Raw genomic sequence first — 19606 nt, 5'->3', positions numbered from 1 at the left:
CGCTCTGGTTCTGAACCCCAGCCCCACAAACGGTTCCTTGGCAGGGGCGGGCCTTCCCTACCAAATCCCCCCAGATCGGCGGCTGTCTTATGAGCACAGACCTGGCTGCAGGAGCTGGAGGCCTATGGAAACTAAGGGATTATTAGCAATTTCATCTCGAGGATTTAAAACCAGAGAAGACCCTGAATTATTCCATCCAGTTTTGGAGTTCTGGTAGGGCATTTTACCGAGCAATCGCATTAAATCAAATCGTATCAATCTCCAACGTTAAAGCACAAAGAAATGGAAGTGTTAATCTTTGCAATAAATAATACATCTCATCAGCTGTAGGCCATCAAAGTTGCAGAGCTGCAGCTCCACTTGTAGCGGGAGCACAATCCTGAGGCTGCTACGGCTTCCCACATCCAGATGAGAGTACATCAACAGGATCTCCAGTTGAGAAAGAAGCCTTGTTATGAAAAACACAACCCCCTGTCCTTTATCCCTGGTCAGTCTGCTGCTGTCCTATTCTTGCACATAGTGAAGCAACTAAAAGGAGAACCACACATTTAAAGAACGGGGTCTGTATGCGCAGCCGCTGGGTTTGAAGATGATTATTGCTCTACCAAAATTTTTCGTGTGTTTAAAACCAAAGGCAACCAGTTTCCTCATGCTAACAGAAAACTGAGGGCAAACTACTAAAACAACTACAGTTACGGCTTCAACTCATCTTCACGATATTCTTAAGTCCCGGACCAAACAGGTATCGCTCCCGCTCCTTGCGCCCAATCAAACTACTGCTTTCTCAAACTCTTTCCAGCTTGATCACAACACTGCAGCTTGGCACCAGGTATTTACGCACAAATTAGAAACTAGAGATACCAAAGCGTTCACGGGAGGGTTCTTCCTTGTGGGTCTCCTGCCCGTATGAGGCAGAGGTGACGCATGCTCGCTGCTGACCTCCATTTAACTGCGCTGCCCCAATGAAATACATACTCACGGCCTACTTCATGGTTCAGCATACGCCGCGGTACTTAATAAACCGAGCACTCAAACTGTCTTTCCGAAATTACGAAGAACGCAATTAAGCTCCAGAAATAAGCAGACAACAGCGATTTCACCGTAAACACCGGGCTGACATAGGAGACTCTTATTTCAACTCCGCGTTAATGCCCCAACTCCTACTTCTGGGCTCTTTGCAGCCCCTGGAAGGCTCGTCCCAGCGTTTCCTCGCAGCCGCAGTTGAGGATTGAGCTCGTCCCCTCACCTCTCGTCTATCGCAGGCGGTTGGGCGCGCACCTTCCCTTCTCCCAGCAGGCAAACCCCGCGCACTCTGCTCGGCCTGCCGGCGGAGCCTGACCTAGCTGCGCTGCCAACATCCGCGGTGTCGCTGGAGGAGAGCCGTGGCCTTCCCGGCACAAGGCCGTGGCGAGCGAGATGACAACAAAAATACCTGCGACGATGCCGCCTGCCCAGCGCGGCCGCCCGCCGACGGCCCCCACGGGGGGCTGCCGCCCCGCACGAAACCCCACGAGCTGTAGGGCCAGCCCTGGGTGCGGGGCTGAGCGGGGCTCCCAGGCTTTGTAGGGCCGGGGCCTCGGCCAGCGCTCGGGTCGGGGAACTCGGGGCTGGCGCTGAAACGCCACCGGCGGAGGCCCAGCGGGGGGCAGACCCTGGGGACCCCAATATGTCCGGCCACCCCCTACATGTCCGGCCACCCCAATACCTCCAGCCACCCTCTATATGTCCGGCTACCTCAATACCTCGGGGTACCCCCCGTATCTCCAGCCGCCCTCCATATCTCCAGCCACCCCAATACCTCTGGAAACCCCCCGTATCCCCAGGCTCCCCCACCACCTCCAGGCACCCCGATACCCCCGGCCAGCCCCAATACCTCCGGCACCCCAATACCTCCCGGTACCCCCCATATCCCCAGCCACCCCCCCTATCTCAGGGCACCCCAATACCCCTGCGAAGCCCCCGTACCTTCATCCACCTCCAACACCTCTGCGAACCCCCCGTATCTTCACCCACCCCCAGCCACCCCAACACCCCCCCCGCCCCCCCGACGCCCCAAACCCCCCCCACTTGGCTGTTCCCCAACTTTCCCCACGAAAACAACCCCCCAACCCCCCCGTGCCCCCACAACCCCCACCCCCCACCCCATAACCCCCCCCCCCGCTCGCTCCCCGTCCCCTCCCCGCCGCCAGGAGCCCCGCCGCCCCTTTTTTTCGCGTTTTTTGCCTTGTTTTCCCCCCGGCCCGGCCCGGCCCGGCACTCACCTCGGCGGCCCCCCGGCGGCGCAGGCGGCGGCGCACACAAAGGGCAATAAAGGGGGAGGAGGGGAGCGGGGGGGGGGTATGGGGGGGGGGCCCGGCCGCTCCGTGCCCGCGGCCTCCGCCGGGAGCAGGAGGGGGGGGGGGGGGGGGAACCGACTGGGCGCCGCCGCCGCCCGCGGGCTCTGAGGAAGAAGAGGAAGGAGGAGGAATTAAGGACGGGGGGGGGTAGGGAGAAAGTCCGGCCCCCGGTCGGAATTGGCGGCCTGTCCCTTTAACGGGGTGAAGCCCGGCGCCCCCCGCCCCCCCCCGCGCTCCGCATCGTCAGCGGCCGCCGCTCGGGTGCGGGCTCGGCGCGGCCGGGCGGCGAGCGGGGAGCGGGCAGCGCGCATGCGCCGCGGGGGGGGGGGGGGGGGAGCGGCGTGGAGGGGGGGGCGGGAGGGGGGAGGAGGGAGGAGGGAGGGGGGAACGGAGGGGGGCGGGGGGCGGGGGGAGGGAGGAGGGAGGGGGCTTCCCATAGGGCCCCGCGCGCGCGCACCCGGAAGGGGATGGGGGAAGGGAGGGGCGGAAGGGGTGGGGGAGGGAGGGGGGGAGGGGTCACGTGGGGGGAGGGAGGGGAGGGGAGGGGGGGAGGCGCGGGGCGCGGGGGGTGATGGGAGGAGGGGGGCGGTGGCGCCTCAGGTGAGGGACGGGGCGGGAGCGGGGGGATTTTGGGGGGGGATTTGGGGAAATTTTGGGAACCGGGACGGGCCCCGAGGGAGGCTCTGGGCACGGGGAGGCGGCCTCGGAGGCCGGGACCTGCTGTGGAAGGGGTGAAGCCGGCAGCGGCTGAGGGAAGGGGGCTTGGTGGGTCCGGTACCGGTCCGGTGCCTCACGGGACGGGAACGGGGCCGTGCTGACACGGTGCGGGGTGCTGGTGCTGCTCCTGAGGGTTCCCCCGTCCCGCTCGCCTCCAAACCCCGCGTTGCTGCTTTAAAAAGTGACTGGAAGAAACCCCTGGAAAAGACTCGCTTCTGTTTTTTTTCATTTTTTTTTTATTCTAACCAGGTAGGTGCAGGTAATAAAAAAGACTTTTTCTGTTACCCACACAGTAGCACGTTCAGTCACTGAGTGTGTTCGGTCCAGCTTTGATACATCCAGGCGCTGTAAAGTGGCTGTGCCACCCTCCCGCATCAGCCTGAGCCCCCTCAGCCTGCTGAGGGCTTGTGTCTGGGCTTTCGCTGAGGGCCTGAGCCTGCACAGAAGGTGCCCTGGGCTGAAGCGCTGCAGAAGTTTTCATCGTGGGCTTCTCTTTGTACGTCTGGAGGCGCTGTGCTGGTTGTTTCCTCTGTGGTTCCCCAGATTATTGGAATCACACCACAGTAGCTGTACGGGTGGAAAGATGGACAGCCAGTCGTTCTTATAAAAGCATGTTACAGTACGCCTATAGCTTGCTCCAGCGGCATATATTTATTACTTTAAACTACCCCAAATAGTGTTAAAATGAATACGTTGCTTGTGACAGTCAGAGGAGAAGGTAAACGTATGTGTTAGTGCACCTTACCGAGGAGTATGGAGCTGATTGTGCACAATAATCTGAGATCGGTTCCTGCCTAAAGAGATGGGAACACTGCAGAGTGAGCCTCAGTGCATGAGCTGTGCCACCCCTGGTTCTGCACAAGATCAGCTTGTGCATGGCTGTGCTCTCTTCGCAGAACTTGGCTCATCATTCACAGACAGTTGGCTGTTGTCCTCACCTTTATCTTAAGAACTTGCTAGAAAAGCCTGGAAGTCTGTTTGGTTGGGTCAATTACTTGAAGTACCGTTTGCATTGTATTGAGAAGCATCCTAAAGCAAATCTATGTTTGTATACAATTTCTGAACAGAAATTAATTAAAAATGCATTTATCTTTCCACAAGATGAACTACTACATCTATATCTGTTAAGAAGAAGATGTTTGTTATTTCCAGAGTTCTCACAAATGAGTGGTTGCCCTGTGTTTGTGGTAGTAAATTCAGTGTGTTACATAGTTTCTGAGTAACGTACGCTAAACTAATTTGTTTTCCAAATAATTATAGTTCTGTTTTCTTATGTAAAGGTGAAAACTTCCGCAATGAGTAAACGTAAGTCAAAGGAGAGCATCAGTACAAATGGAGAATGCATTTCACAGGTCAGTAACGTCTTTATTAGCTGGTTTTAAAGTATGAAACCTTTCCATCCGCGTAATTCTGTAGGTTTTTACTAGCCCTTCGTAGAAGAACTCTTTCACTTGTGGATGGACCAGGCTGACTTTGAATCATTCATTAAACCAAAATAAATCTAGTAATTAAGTTAACAGGGCTTTAGCAGAAGGAAAGGTAAATGAAAAATGAGATGGACAAACACAGCTCATGTATTAAGCAAAGATCTCATTTCGTAAAGTGGAATTATGTGCAAAATAGACTTTTAGTGTTCTTTTATCCATTACTTACGCTTGCTGGGGACTATATCTGCGTGCTTATTTTTCAGCCAACCGCCTAAAGCTGACAGTGATAGTTCCATCTTGAGTTAAAAGTTGGCTAAGTGTCAGAAGGAACCATGTTTCCAAGATACCAAAAGCCTGCTAGCAAGTGGTAGGGAGAAATGCACGGTGATGCTGAAGTGTGCTGGTACACGTTTTCTTGCACCTATGAATTAGATGTGGTGCTGACCTAATTTTAGAGGCTGGTATAACATCCCGTTGGGGGTGAAGGAAAGGAATTGTAACAGAGGGACCAAAGACTCACGCTGCTGTTCTGGATTGAATTTTCTCTTTTCTACTATGGAGAGTCTGTTAAAAGTTCTGCTTCTGACAACGTTATTCATACTTTCAAAGCCTTGTGCCGTTGAAAACACCTGAAGTTTGCACGCAAAACAGCTGTATGCATATTTTGCTATTATTTTACTGCAGTAATTACGTTACTGGTACATTCTGGGGCGTGAAACACCAAGCATTGGTTTTCAGTCTTGTGTTATATCCATAGGTGCAAAAAATGTTGCGTGAAAGGTTGTGTCACCATTATGCTACTGGAAAACTGTTTGGGACTGAACATCAGTACAGGTGAGTGAGCAGATTCAACTAATAATTTCTATTTTAGCCACAGAATTAAAAATAATCAGTCTGCTACCCCCGTTTTTCTAAATTATATGGGCTTAGATGACTTGCAGTGCCATCCTTCTAAGAGTTGTTTCTCTTGGGCTTTATAGAACTGTTACTTGCTCTTTTGTTGGTCTATGTTGTCCTCTGTTCAAATTCTGTAATTCCTGGAATGCTTTTTTGAGCCTGAAATATCATTTTAGGGTATATTCCAAGACAGCGTTTAATGATCTGACCAAGCAAAAAGTTAAATTCTCTTGTTGTGAATCTGTATTGTTATTTCAAATACCCTTGTGTATGGGAAATTAAGCGTTGAAAGTTGATCTTAAACCTTGGATGCCAACATCATGTTTCTTAAAGTGGAGACCGATATTTGAATCAAATTGACTTCTCAGGGTCCAGATGTAAAGGTTAAAGTTAGGGAGAAGGGACTGCTACAATAACTCCACGCTATTACTAATCCTTCTGCACTTACAAGGTCAAAGTCTGTGAATAACAAACAAGTACCTAAAGAGCTTGTTTTAGCCATGAATCACATTGTTTTTTTTTAGAAGTAGTTTATAGAAGTCGAACTTGAGCATGAGTTTCCTTTCCTTCCGTGGGAAGAATAATGACGTTTTGGGTTATTAAAGTAGTGTAGTGTAATACACATGCAGATATCACATAGACGTGTATATTGTTCTGGGAACGTGCGTTACTGTGGTGTTAGTGTGCAACAAACCAAGCCACCCCTCTTTATACTGGGGTTCTGAAAACGATCTGTTTGAAGACTCCCCCTAATATGCCGCTGCTGATGGATAATACCGGGTAGAAAATCCAACAAACTTCCCAATGTCTAGTTTTTCTTACCTGAGATGTATCAGGGCTCTTTGCCACAGTTAGCTCTCAAATAGTGGACAAAAATGGACGCGTTATTTACAGCTGTACCATGATGACTCCTTTAGAAGCGGTGTCACATAAAATGACCTTATTTTTTTTTTAAAGAAATTAATGTTTTTTTTAAGTTTGTTCTTTTGTGGTAGGGAATTGTAGAACTTGATGAATCAGTGATACTCTCGTTTCCTGCGTGTTTTAGTATTTCAAAATACTTGAAGAGATCTAATCACTCAGCCTTTTGTACTTTATTGTATTGCATTTTGCATGCCTTGAATGCTGAAAACAAGGTGAAATGTATCGAGTTTTCTCTTATGTGGTAACAATTCTTGGATTTTTCCATCATTTCAGTAAATGTTGCCTGATTTGAAGTTTAACCTAATACTGTTTTCATCACAGACATCTGCTGGAACTGCTGAAGCGAACTACAGTTCATGGAGAAAGTAATTCTGCCCTCATTATTGGACCCCGTGGATCAGGAAAGACTGCGGTATAAACACCATTTAAAAGTTTATACAAAGTCAAATAAAGCATGAGGTAGATGACCCCGCTGAAGTCATGAGAGCTTTTGGAGCTGATTTTTCATCTCTTTGCCTGCTTTTAAAGAGGGAATTGCTAGTTGTTTACACATAACATGAAAGCGTTCTAGGATTTCTTATGAGCTAATCCTGTTGAATAACAGTATGGAGAAATCTGAAACTTCTCAAACACAGAGTAATTTTATAAAATGAATAACTTCATGTGCAGCTGACAAAAACGTGGGCCTGTCCAACCTTGCAGTGACTTGTAGAAGTATGCATGGTTTTGGAATCCCTCGCATGTCTTTACCAAGTCTTACGACGTAACTACAGGTGCCCCAAACATGAAAAATGTAAATTATTTTATTGGAACAAGTTGTTTGTTGCTCTATAATCTGCACACATCATAGGTTCTGTCTTCTTTTGGCATTTCTCCTGTTACACTTCTGCCATGGTTCTTGCCACAGAAGAGTTCATCTTTGATTACAGCCAGGTTTTGTTTGACAAGTCCTTTAAATGTTCACCCACTATTGCTATCAGGCCTCTGTAAAGATGACTGAAAAGGCATCCAAAAACCGAAGGGAGTAGACTGGAGGGTGGATTTCTACATAGCTGTTGATATGTAGAGAATGGTAATGTATCTTAATCCCATTTGAAACTTGTCAGAGACCATTGCTATCTAAGTTATAATATATTTATTATGGAAAGGCATAAATCTCTTACGTTTACATGAGTATGCGATTGATAAATAGGTTGGTTGTTACCAAAGAAAGTATTTGAGACGGACTTAGGGAGTCTTCGCAACTGCTAGAGCGAGTGGCCTTCAATGTTTCGAATGCAGTTGAACAGGAATGAATTTATAGATGGTAAACGTACCTGTGATACAGCTGACACTTGAAATCATTCTGCCAATTTGTTGATGGCTTTGTTATTTTGCATTTCAAAAACAGTCTGTGTTGTTACCTTCTTCCATTACCCATGGCATTTCAGAAGAAGGATAATTGCCAAAATGCTTTGAAGGAGGGGAAGAAGGGCTGAAAAAACAATATCGAATCAGGATTCCTCCACCTACAGACTGCTTACTAGTCTTAAACCGGAGCTGATCTTTCATTTCTTAGACTTACAAATTCATTAGTTTAAACAACAAGCACTCTCACTGTGCAGAAAATATTTCTTGGATTTTCGTGTGTGTGCAATGTAGCCTTTGAGAGTACAGTTGTAATTGTTGGGTAGGGAGCTAGCCAGAATGGATGACATCTCACAGCGCATAAACTTGACAAACCAAGGGAATAAGCCTTTTTTTTTTTTGTTCTGAGTGTTCATATACTAACTGTTGGTACCTGTAGTAGGAGTCAGTTAACTGTATCTGCTTCAAAATACAACAGCAATAGAAAAACACAGATGAGCTTTATACTGTGGGTAAATTGGAGCAGAGGTGAAAGCGTAAAAAAAAAAAGCAAATAAAAAAACCCAAACGGACCAATCTGCCACACGTTGTTCCCTATACCCCCCCACCCCTAGTTTCCAAAACACAAACTATTATTATTTATTAAGGATTCAATTGTTTTTTAAATCCTTTACATAAAGATAGGAAAGGTGAAAATTTGTGAATCCTCCTGCCAGAATGCCAGTAAATGAGAAATGATTTTTCTCTTAATAAGAGAATAAGTTTTTTATAAGAACATCTCTTACTCTATATACAGATATATTTATACGTATACATAGATAGGACCTGCAAATTTTCAGCTGGGGGAAGTAAAGGAAAAGAAACAGTGAGTGAACAAAAAGTTAAGATTCCATCTGTTTATGAATGTTTTAATACAACCCTTCGTGACTTTTTACCAAGCGCAAGCTCTGAAAGACTTGGCACTGATGGACTGTAAATTTGGGACCCCTAAGTTTTATAAGCAGTAGTTGATGTGAACGCGTACAATTTAATTTTTTGTCTCATGCTTCCTGAGTTTAAGATGAGAAGAGTAAGTAAGCACAGTGTCTTTAAAGATTCAAAGCAGGGATTTTTGTTCTACAGCATCTAATGAATCTGAATACCGCACTACCTCGGAAGGCAAAGTCTGTTGCGTATTGGACTCTTAAAGCTTTGTTTGGTTGAAGCAAAAGCTCAATATATTGATTCAAAAATAGAAAGACTAAAATACTGGAGATATTTCTTCCATTAATAATTCAGCAGAATGAACAAATGTAATTGCTACAGTCATGGTAGTAATGTAACTTTAATACTTTTGAAAATACTCAAAGGTTTTGTTACCTAACTCAACTGTGCATACTGTTTCCTATCTGATAATACCAGTTTATAGCTTTTTTTAATTGTTAATCCATTAATCTTGTCATAAAGTAATCTTGTTTCTCTTTTCCTAGTTACTAAATCATGTCTTGAAAGATCTCATGGAAATCAAACAAGTTAGAGAGAACCTCTTGGAAGTTCGTCTGAATGGCAAGTAGTACAGTACTGCTCTGATACGTTACGTGCAGTTGCTGTGTTGTGGTATGCACTTAACAAGAGTTCTGGTTTCAGCAGGTACAATCTAGCCTCAAATATGGACACGCTCATCTGTGAGCTCCCAAATGTCGTTCTTTGCATCCATAGAAAGACAGCTCACGTGCTTTTTTGGCTTTTTCTCAAAATGTTGAAAATCAGTTCAGTTGTGAACAAAGGTTTTGAAGTAACTTTATATTACAAGTGGGAACTTACTTGTCTAGCCTTAATTGTTAAAAGGGTCTAGCTCTGTCAGGCTTGAAACTGAGAGCAGCTTCTGGGTGAGCTTCTAGTGGCAGTAGATGTGGCTGCTTGGAGTGAGGGAGAACTGCCAGCTCTTCACGAAAAATCATTTTCTTTCAGGGCTTTTGCAGACTAATGATAAAGTGGCCCTGAAGGAGATCACCAGACAGTTGCGCCTGGAAAACGTGGTTGGGGATAAAGTTTTTGTAAGTATTGACTTCATTATGCTCTTTGCTTATCTGCCTGTAAAATCCTTGCCTAGAAAACTAGTGGTAGAGGATGCAGCTCGTTGAGACTGAGTAGGCATTGAGAGCGAATTCATTAACTCTCAGTAGTGAGTGGGCTGGCCCAGTCTTCCCAAAACTCTGTCTTTTAATATAAATAGAAATTGATGGCTGTGGTGTGCTGCAAAAGTCTTTGCCTATAATGACCCTGGGTTACAAACACTTCAAGGCAAGAAGCATGCTCTACACAGGTGTTGGATGTTGCTAGTTGAGGAGTATTAATGAATACTTTTTCAAATAACATACACTTCAATTTAAATAAATAGAGGAATGCAAAGGCTCCCTTAAAACTTAGTTGCAGCCTCTGAACGAAACAAATATTAAGCATTCCAAAGAGACTGTGTTCAGAGGATTAGAGTATTTTGGAAACATCTGTTTTATAACATCTCAAGACAAAAGAGTAGGCAAATTAACTGGCCAAAAAAACTGTATCTTTAGTATATTTGAAAGCTTTCCTATTTCATAGGGATATGTATCCAGATTGCTGTCATCTTAGAGTTCTCATTTTGCATAGAAATTCTTGTAAAATGTTTTCCTCTATTGACTTTTTCCCAGAGATAAGAAACCTAGTTAGACTAGTACTGAAGTAATAAGGCAACAGCTGAAGTGCTCCAGAGAACGAGGCTGCAGGCAGTGTGGAATACAAGACAACCTGTCAATTGTAGTTAGTAGGCTTTGTTATCTTTGATTTTCTAGTTATCTCAGATGATTTTTAGATACAGAAAACGGACAACTGTTTTTGGCGCTGAGCTAAAATTTTCCCAAATATAACTGCAGAAATAAAATGAAATGGCAAGTATTTAGTGTCAGTATAGCTGTTTGAAAGCCTTTTCTTTTCATCAGAGAACTAGAAGAAGCTTTCAAAGTACTTTTTTTCCCCTTTAACTTAGTGTGGAGTACTACTTTAAACCCTTAGCTGTCTAATCCCTTCTGTTGCAGACACTGATTTGCAGGAATGCCCTTGCTTCTGTCCATAGAAACTTTTTCTTTCTTAGCTTCTGCAGTTCACTTTCAGAGAGTAAATTGGTTCTTCTGCATTCTTCAGTAGGGTTTGTGGTCTTCAGTTATAATAATTTCTCGTCTTGCAACTTGTATGCCACAAAGCGTGTCAGTGTTTGTGTAAATAAAGCAGGGTAGTCTTAGCAGTTCGCTGTTCTCATGAATGTGATGCTTCCATCTCGTAAGGTTGCAAATTAATAACCCGCATACTCATTCTTAATAGAACCCATTTTGTGGCAGTTGTTGCCTATGCGTAAATGGGAAATTGGGAATGCAGTAGCTGTTTAAGGAAAAGATAAAGCTACCTGTAAATTTAGCTTAATATAAACATTCTTCTGATCACTAATTTATGCCTGAGGCAATCAGTTTGGGATTTTCAGGCTGAAAAACATGAATCAAAGTAGAGTTACCTATCAGTTTTCTTCACTTGCTTGAAGCATTTGTGATTATACAATATGAAGTAACATAGTAAATTTCATGTATTTCCTGGTTTTGAAGGGAGGATTTGAGAAGGAGATGAGCTTCAGTACATGCCTGAACTTGATGTAGCCATATTCTGAGAATGGCACTGAAAAAATACTGTGAATCTCTTTTCCCTGTACAGGGCAGTTTTGCTGAAAATCTTGCGTTCCTCCTTGAAGCTTTAAGGAAAGGTAAGCACGACTATCCCTGTTCTGAAACTGCGTGTTTTTGTTTGTCGCTTGACTGAGAAGCTAGAATACAGATGTTTCTTCATCTACTTGTACAAGTGGTGTAAGGAGGTCTTGCCCAAGAACATTATGGTTGCAAAATAATGGAAAAAATGTGTAATGCCAAACAAGTATGGACCTAACTCAGCTGATGCCGTAAAGTTTATATACGATGGTCAGCTGTGAAGGACTGATTCTTTTATTCTGACTGAAACTATTAAAAACAGCGTTTCTAAAAAATAGCCATAGAAATAACTCTTTCCTTGCAACCGGAAATGATGCTTGGCAGAACAGTACAAACCTTAGCCAGTTTCCATGTACTTTTCTTTTTACTGTTGTAGCAATCAAAACCTGTGTGAAAGGATGTACGTATGTGCAATACGTATGTGAAAGGATGGCCTAGTGAGATAGCTAAAAGAAGACGTAAATTGTTAAAAGCAGAAGTTGTGAAGGCTGTAGACATGATGATGTTACCATACTCATTTTCTAACTTGCTGTCTCAGGAAACAGAACCAGCAGTTGTCCAGTCTTGTTTATACTGGATGAATTTGACTTGTTTGTTCATCACAAGAATCAGACGCTGCTGTATAACCTGTTCGATATATCCCAGTCAGCACAGACTCCAGTAACAGTTATTGGACTCACATGTAGACAGGTAAGAAATTGCAATCCCAAAGTTTTCAGCTTTCTTAGCTGAAGTGTCTTCTCCTTTCTGCTCCTGAGACTTCACTTAGTTTACTAAGAAACTTTCCTCAATTACCCGTTGGTCTGACTTTTGAGTTTAAAAATAAAAAGTGTTGAGGGCAAACAGATGACAAAAAATTGCGAAGCCTCCAGTTCTGCAGCTGAAGGAGCAGGTTTGGGTTTCTAAGGAGACACAGGACCGTTGTCCTATACTACCACAGAAGGTCTGTATTTATCCTTGCGGCTGTTTTACGTTATACTGCCGTTCACTCTTTGAAGAGGCTCCTCTGCAATTCCGTTTTCTGGTGACCAATCGGTAAGAATAGGCTTGTATTTAAATCATTGCTCTGAGGACAAGGGATTTATTTATTTTTTTAAGCAAACACTTTAGTAGGGTACTTTTTCTGTAACAGGAGCATGTTTAAGATGGATTTGAAATTCATATTAAACTTGTGACCACTACAATTACATCATAGGGAACTGTGGACAGATGTGTATACTGTGAAATAATTACTTTCTGACACTGTAGTAGCTGATATGTTTTTAAAAAATAATTAAAAAATGCACTGTTTTTCTCAGACTGTTCTGGTTGCGAAGGACAGGGTTATGGTAAAAGCAATAATAATTCTGTCGCAGAATGGTTTCGGTTGGAAGGGACCTCAAAGATCATCTAGGCTTCCATCAAGGCCTCAGTCTGAGGTTGACTGGGTTTGGGTGATATTTAGCTGAGCAAATTGTTAGAAGCTAATAGAATAGTTAATAGTTGATCTAATAAATTGCAGCCTCGTCTTTTTGCTTCGTTGCTGTCCAAGTTTGGTATCCTCATCACCTCTAAATTAGAAGTTGGTATTGCTCTGCTTTTGAATCTAATTAAGGCAGAGCCTTTGGAAACTGAGCCATGGTTGTGATAGCTGTGGCTGCTGAGTTTTTCTTCAGCTGCTCATCCCGTTCTGTGTGACTTCTAAATGAAAAGGAGTGTCAGTATTTCGCACTGTTGGTGCTCTGTGGACTCTTACCATGCTTTTTGGTGAGGAATTTTAGTATTCTGAAAGCTTTTTTTTGTTGCCTGCTCAGAATTCCTAGAAACAGCATAAGCGTTCTGCCCCAGTAGAAGGTAGGGGAATAGTGCTGTGTTTCTCTAAATGGTTGAATCCCACAGCTTGCTTCGGGTGCGAATCTGTTGCTGGTGGTTCTGAGAAAAATAAGCTTTTCTCTATTACCTTCAACCAACAACTTGGTGGCAGGCTTGCTTAGGTCTGTGTGACAATCTTAAAAGATCTGCGTTGGCTCTTAATTTTTTGTAGCTGGATTCTTTCAGTCTGACAAAAGGCACGTGAGCTGCCAGCCTACGTCTCTACTAAACAGACAACTTGTCGAGAGCCCTGATAGGCTGAAACATCTTGAACGCAGACTTAAGTAACTGAAATATTTACATAATCTATGGAGAAATTTGCTGGGTATCCTAGCAACTAATTATCCCGTATGATGTATGCACCACATGATTTGGGTAAATGGCTAGTTGTTAGGCATTTCAAGGCACGTCGATGGCAATAATTAGCAAAGGTCTTGTTGGATCTGTGTTAAAACACATTTTGGTGTTTTTTTTTATTCTAGTTTTTAGTGTAGCAAAGAATGCACTATATGTATCCGTTTTTAAAAAAAAAATATTATTGCTTTTTACAAGGATATCCTGGAGCTCTTGGAGAAGAGAGTAAAATCAAGGTTCTCTCACCGACAGATCTATATGATGAATTCCTTTGATTTTAAACAGTATATTAGAATATTCAAGGAACAGCTTTCTCTTCCTGCTGAATTTCCTGATGAGACTTTTGCACAAAAATGGAATAATAATGTTCAGGTATTTAAAGCTCTTCATATTTGGTTTTAGTAAAACTTCTAAAGTAACACCATTTTATAAACGTAAAGCTTTTACTTTATACTAGCATTTCCCTTCACTATTTGAGATTGATATGGGATAAACCAAATTGTGACAGGTAATCTTACCGAAGCTTGGGCACATTAAATGTCACACAAGACCAAAAGTTAAGGTTAGACATGAAGAACTACATCGTTCAGTGTCAGTTGAGCTCTTTTAAAAAGTTAGCTAACTACTGTTTTTTCATGTGCATAGGAAATGATTTGCAGAGATGATAAAAGTACCTTTTTTTTTAAAGCATCTGTCTGTAGATAAAACTGTGCAAGACGTGCTGCAGAACCTTTTCCACTACACCAAAGATCTGCGTTCGCTTCATTTGCTGTTGGTATGTATTTGGATATAATTTCTTCGTGAATTACAGTAATTTGTATACATCACGTGAGTTTTTCAGTCCAGTTATTGGACCTTTACTTGAAACATCTTGTTGATGAGCAGGCTTCTGACAGTACTGGTTTCTTGCGTGCTTTAGCAGTCCATGCTTTATTAACAAATTTGGGTTCTTCGGATGTTTGTAGCAAATGCTTCATGAGGATTTACTTTTTAACTGAAATTGTGATTTTTTTTTTGTTATTCAAAGTAACTTTTACTGAGTCTTTCAATTTATAAAACAATATTGTAGGTGAAGTACTGTCAAAATATTTTCCTTCTGAAATTCCCTTTGAAAGTCTTGAAAAAGTTACTGTTTTTAGCAAAGCGAAATAATTTGTTTCCATAAGAACTACATTGCTCATAACTGAGCTGTTAAAATCTAGTTTTGCCTTTGGCAGGTCAGTTTCCCCATGGCTTCTTTCACACGGGTGACTTCACGCAGTCAGCTGTGTGTCTGTCTGCCTTCAAACTGGTAAACCTGAGGGTGCTCGGTGCTCCCAGCTCTGTTCGGGAGCTGACTGGTCAATCACAGGTTCCACTAGCCCTGAAGTAGGGAGGGCAGTGACTTGCAGCAAATGCTGTCGTCTGTTTCCTCTACTTCCCTCCACGCTGCGTGTCTGTTCGTGTCCTAGAGCTGGCATTTCTTCGCCCCTCCCCTTCTTCCCTGTTCAGATTCCCATTAGCCTTTATAATCTAAAACTTCCTTCTGTTCCCGCGGAAGGCTGAATCATCGTGCTGCTTTTGAGGCTGTTGTGCTGACATCCATAAGGAAAGCAAGAAAGGGAAAGACCGGTGGTAGATAGCATTGGATGTTCTCAGGGAAAGATCTCAATCACGTGCATGAAATAAACATTTTTGTATTACACAGACCTGCAGAAAGTAGGAGGTAGTCGCTAAAAGCCAGGTTTTCTAACCTGATAAATATTAAACTACTGAAGAGCAAGTGAAGATCACTGCGGTGCACCTGCTACGTATAAAGGCTCGTAGATAACCAGTGGGTTTGGAAGAGTGGTGTCAGAGGAGGTCGGTTAACTGTGTGCGCGTTAACCTACACTTGTTCAAAACTCACTTCCTGCAACAAGCAACTGAAGATTGTTAAAGATTCAAATTGCAACTACATGAAACTGTCTGTTAAATGTTCTGAGTTGGTAACTTGTGTTCTGTAGCCTGAGAGTTGTCTTCAGACTTTGCTAGCAGCGGCACGAGTAGCTCTGTGTACAAAGGTACGTGTAAAGTACTTGTAAGTCATTTCTTACAGCAATCACTGAAGTATGCTAATCCACTGAAACTAATACAAACAAGCTAATGAGTGTTTATGTCCTCTAGTGAGGAGGCTTTAAAGTTTTAAGCCAGGAAAACCTTCCTGGCAAAGCGTAGCTGTAGCTGCCAGCTATTTACAGGGGTTTTGGTACGAACCTACTGCGTGTGCAGGGTTTATTCATTAAAGTTTCCAGTAGGTGACTCCAGGGGAAATGTGTTCTGCATGCCATCTCGGAGCAGAAAGTGTGTCTGGTAATTAGTAATTAAGTGAAAAATGTCTTCTGCTTTATTTTTAGATGCTTGCTGTAAGTAACGTTACTGTGCATCACCCTCTTATCACTGCGTCAGATCTTCAGGAGGCAAGCAGGCAGTACAGAATGGACTCCAAAGCAAATATTGTACATGGTAAAGCTCAGGTTTTTTTTTCTCCCAGGTGTTTCTAAAGACTCTGGAAAGCATCAGGTGCCTCACTGGAATTCAGATGTAAGGGATACTGCGTAATGCACCGATGCCTCTTGGTGTGAGCTGTTTGGGGAATACATCTATCTGCCTGCTCCCCGCTGATTTGCATTTGTACGTGTGTGGCTGTAACGGTGCAAAATAAACCCGAAATTGAGTTGTATAGTGCTTGGTGCAAATATTACTGCACAGGGCGCTCAGCCGGCGCCCCGCTACGGGTGTCTAACAGCTCTCGGCGCCAGCCAGCGTGTTTGTAGTCAGCACTGGTGGCGTGGGGAACCCCCCCGGACAGCGTTTCTGTCCCGTGTGTGTCGGAGGAAGGGGAAGGGCTGACCTCTTTCTGCCGGCGCTGGTAGCGTGAGGGAACTGCTGGGCTTGGGCTGCGAGCTGTGGCAATAAATCCTCTGAGAATTGCAACAGCCTGTGCTTGAACGGGCGCTTAATTGCGCAGGGTACGGCTGTGTGCACCCACCTGCGTTTGGCCCAGCTTCTCTTGCTCCTGCACTGACCGCTGGTGTGTGTCGGTGTGCTGGGGCAGCCTGAAAACCCCTCGTGCTGCTTTCACCCAGCCGCTTGTGGTGAGGGGCCGAGGGGTTTTCCTTAAACCTCAGCAAGTCAAATGCATTGAGCAATGCGCTCGAGTTTTCTCTGGTAAACATTTGGGAACTTGTACAAATGATAAGAAGAAATAAATGGCTGATGAGGATATAAACCCAGATACAGTTACAAGACGAATTGCTTCCCTGATCAGGAAAAGATCAATTTTATCCGATTGCTTCTTCACCGCTCCCAGACTTTACAGGGTTTGGTTTGGCTCGACCCTGTGATTCTCTGTCTGTGGAGGTAATTCCCTGCAACATTTCTTTAGCTTTGAATAGCAAATAACTTCTTCAGACTCATTTCATCACATGCTGTACGGTAACACGTAGATTGTCTTGATGCTGCCAAAATTTCTTTGTCTGCAGTGATGATTTTGCCTTTATACTTAAATTTCTTGCGTTTCGACAGAAGCAGCCTGTTCTGTAACATTCTTGCTTCAAATATCTGGAAAACTAATGCTCTGCTTTTATCTAGCTGCTTTTAATTCTGGGATTTTGTTACAATTTTGAAGATAAACCCCACAAATACGTGAGGCCTACAGCATACAAAAGAGTATTAAAATATCGTGTGAACTGCTTGCGCTTCTGATATGCTTAAGAGAGATATTTAGAGCTCTTGTCTCTCTCCCTCTAGGTTTGTCTGTCCTGGAAATCTGCCTAATTATAGCTATGAAACACTTAAATGATGTTTATGAAGGAGAACCATTTAACTTCCAGATGGTTTACAATGGTGAGAGAAATGCATGAATCGTACACGTGCTAAGTCACTCGCTTCACCCCGAGTAACTTTTCCTTCCTGTTCCTGACGCAGAATTTCAGAAGTTCATCCAAAGGAAGGCGCACTGCATGTACAACTTCGAAAAGCCGGTTGTTATGAAGGTAAACCTGAAGTGTGCTTTTTTCTAAAGCATTCAGATGTGTATCTTTCGCTAGAGCACACGTTTGAACAGTTGTAAACAATCCTTGAAGTAGGGGCGGATGCTTCAGGGGTTGAGAAAACCCTGCTCGCAGAACAGATGTGACCCGTGGCTGTGTTGCTCAGTGCTGCGCTGCCCTCTGCTGGTCGGTGCCCGGCTGGTAGGAAGTTTGTTGGTCTGGTAAATGCCCCGCTAACGAGTAAATATTGCAAGGACTCGTGTTTTTCAAGTTTTTCAGCTTGGGGCGCCGACAGTCCGGCATTTCATCCTGCTGTAGCGTAGCAGCCCAGCAGGTGGTTGCGCAGATATTTTCAGCTGATGAATTTAACTCGATGATCAGTAGTTCAGTAGTCAGAGCTTCTAGTCTTGCTGCTTTTAAGCTGGTTTCTGATTCATTATGATTCAGTTACGCTTAAACAGAAAGTTAAGTAACGCTGTGTGCTTGTAATGAACTGTTATTCTGGATTAATTGGAACAAAGTCATTCCCATTCAGCTATATAAACAAGAGATTTTAATTACTATTTCTGTAAGAAGAAAAGTTGTATTGTAGCTCAGCTCACATATGTTTTACTGCCTGTCGAAAAGGACATAGGGTTGAATGGAGCTTGCATTTAATGTCTGTCAAGACAGCACACCCCAGGCTTCTGTTAAAACAGCGCCCCGTAGGTCATTCAAAATGACCAGTACAGCCCGGAGTGAGGTTGTCGTCTTTTTCCCTATTTTTTTCGTTTGTTTTTAGGCATTCGAACACTTACTGCAACTGGAATTAGTCAAACCAATAGAAAGACCATCAGTGCGTACTCAGAGAGAGTACCTCTTAATGAAACTGCTTTTGGACAACAACCAGATCATGGATGCCCTGCAGGCGTACCCAAACTGCCCGACAGACGTAAAGCAGTGGGCAACGTCATCACTTAGCTGGTTGTGAGCTTCTGGGAAGTCACGGTACCCCTTGCCACATCAGAACTTCTGGAGTTAACCGCAGACTCTAGAAGTTGTAATGTTTACCCACAGTAGGGTGGTCAAATTAATAAATTTTTGGTTGGAAGAAGGCTGCTTCGTTTTGCTTTGCTGGTTGATTTTGGAACCGCAATCCTGTTATCTTGTAATGGCCGTAAATTGGAAGAACTTCTAAATGCTCGGGGTAGCTCAGCTCAGTGCTACCTTTTCCTTTCACACCTTTCACACACAACTTCTACTTTGTAGAAATCAAAGCGATTGCACTTTGAGTTTCTTAATTGCAGATTGAGGCTGCTTTAGATGTTAACCAGCTGCAGGTCTCCTGCCGTACGTTCTGAAGTGCAGATCCATCTCTAGTACAGCTTTGACGTGACATGAAACGTAGTTAAACCTTCAGTCACAGCTAGCTTCGTCTGGTAGGTGGTGGGTTTGTGCAAGGCAGCCTCACCTACCTGCCCACCTTCTCTCCAGGTTGTCCAGCTGTCTCATGATGTCCTCGTGATGGTGCTGTTAGGTTTCAGAAAGGATGATGCAGGAAGACTGATTTTCCCGAATATAGAACAAGTTAGCTCATTCTTGCCTTAAAGTCTGTGATGTCATATGCGTTTTTAGCAGCCGTGACTTCAGTCTGTCAAAAAGCCAAAGAAACCTCAGTGACTTGTCCATGCCTGGGAGACCGCGCTCTGGTTTCACTCAGAAGCCCTTCTCTTCAGTCAGAAGGATTAGTTTATTTTGCTCTCTTCGCTGCTTCATTAGTTTTTAAGATGTCATCTGCACATCTTGAAAAACGCAGCAGTACTTTGAAAAGGAGCAAAATAAGTAGTAGGAGAGTCACAATGGTCTAGTTCCTCTAGGTGGTAGCTTAGACTGTTGGAATGGAACACTTGCAAACCATAACTCCAGAAAGGAAAGGGTTTACTCAGCAAGCCCAAACTCCGTTCACTTCTCTGTGTAGTTCATGTAATCAAGGT

The 19606-nt window shown here is 44.0% G+C and overlaps 2 protein-coding genes across 14 annotated transcripts in view; one reads left to right on the top strand and one right to left on the bottom strand.

Moving 5' to 3' along the window:
• MBD5 (methyl-CpG binding domain protein 5) overlaps nt 1-2617 on the bottom strand; it is a 137353-nt gene extending 134736 nt beyond the window's left edge. For 6 of the 11 annotated variants that reach the window (XM_040562110.1, XM_040562117.1, XM_040562118.1 and 3 more), the window contains exon 1: nt 2262-2310. The gene's annotated coding sequence lies outside the window, so the exon portion shown is untranslated. Of the gene's footprint in view, nt 1-1246; nt 1860-2261 lie in introns of those variants that run through there. The other 5 variants (XM_040562119.1, XM_040562121.1, XM_040562122.1 and 2 more) reach the window with 2 other exon arrangements.
• A 264-nt stretch (nt 2618-2881) lies between these two features.
• ORC4 (origin recognition complex subunit 4) lies at nt 2882-18726 on the top strand. Of its 3 annotated transcripts, none has more exons than XM_040560801.1 (14): nt 2882-2936; nt 4334-4405; nt 5238-5314; nt 6623-6713; nt 9118-9193; nt 9599-9684; nt 11366-11414; nt 11954-12105; nt 13819-13992; nt 14309-14395; nt 15996-16104; nt 17392-17487; nt 17569-17636; nt 18415-18726. In XM_040560801.1, the coding sequence occupies exons 2-14, from the start codon at nt 4349-4351 to the stop codon at nt 18601-18603; spliced, it is 1311 nt and encodes a 436-aa protein (XP_040416735.1). In that variant the 5' UTR covers nt 2882-2936; nt 4334-4348; the 3' UTR covers nt 18604-18726. The 3 variants fall into 3 exon arrangements, with proteins under 3 accessions (XP_040416735.1, XP_040416737.1, XP_040416736.1); XM_040560802.1 differs by lacking the exon at nt 2882-2936 and adding an exon at nt 2979-3302; XM_040560803.1 differs by lacking the exon at nt 13819-13992.
• Nucleotides 18727-19606: the final 880 nt, after the last annotated feature.

This window comes from Cygnus olor, chromosome 6, assembly GCF_009769625.2.
Source record: "Cygnus olor isolate bCygOlo1 chromosome 6, bCygOlo1.pri.v2, whole genome shotgun sequence".
NCBI classification, from domain to species: Eukaryota; Metazoa; Chordata; class Aves; order Anseriformes; family Anatidae; genus Cygnus; species Cygnus olor.
Note: the sequence above shows the minus strand (reverse complement) of the source record. Positions and strands in the feature narration are given on the sequence as shown.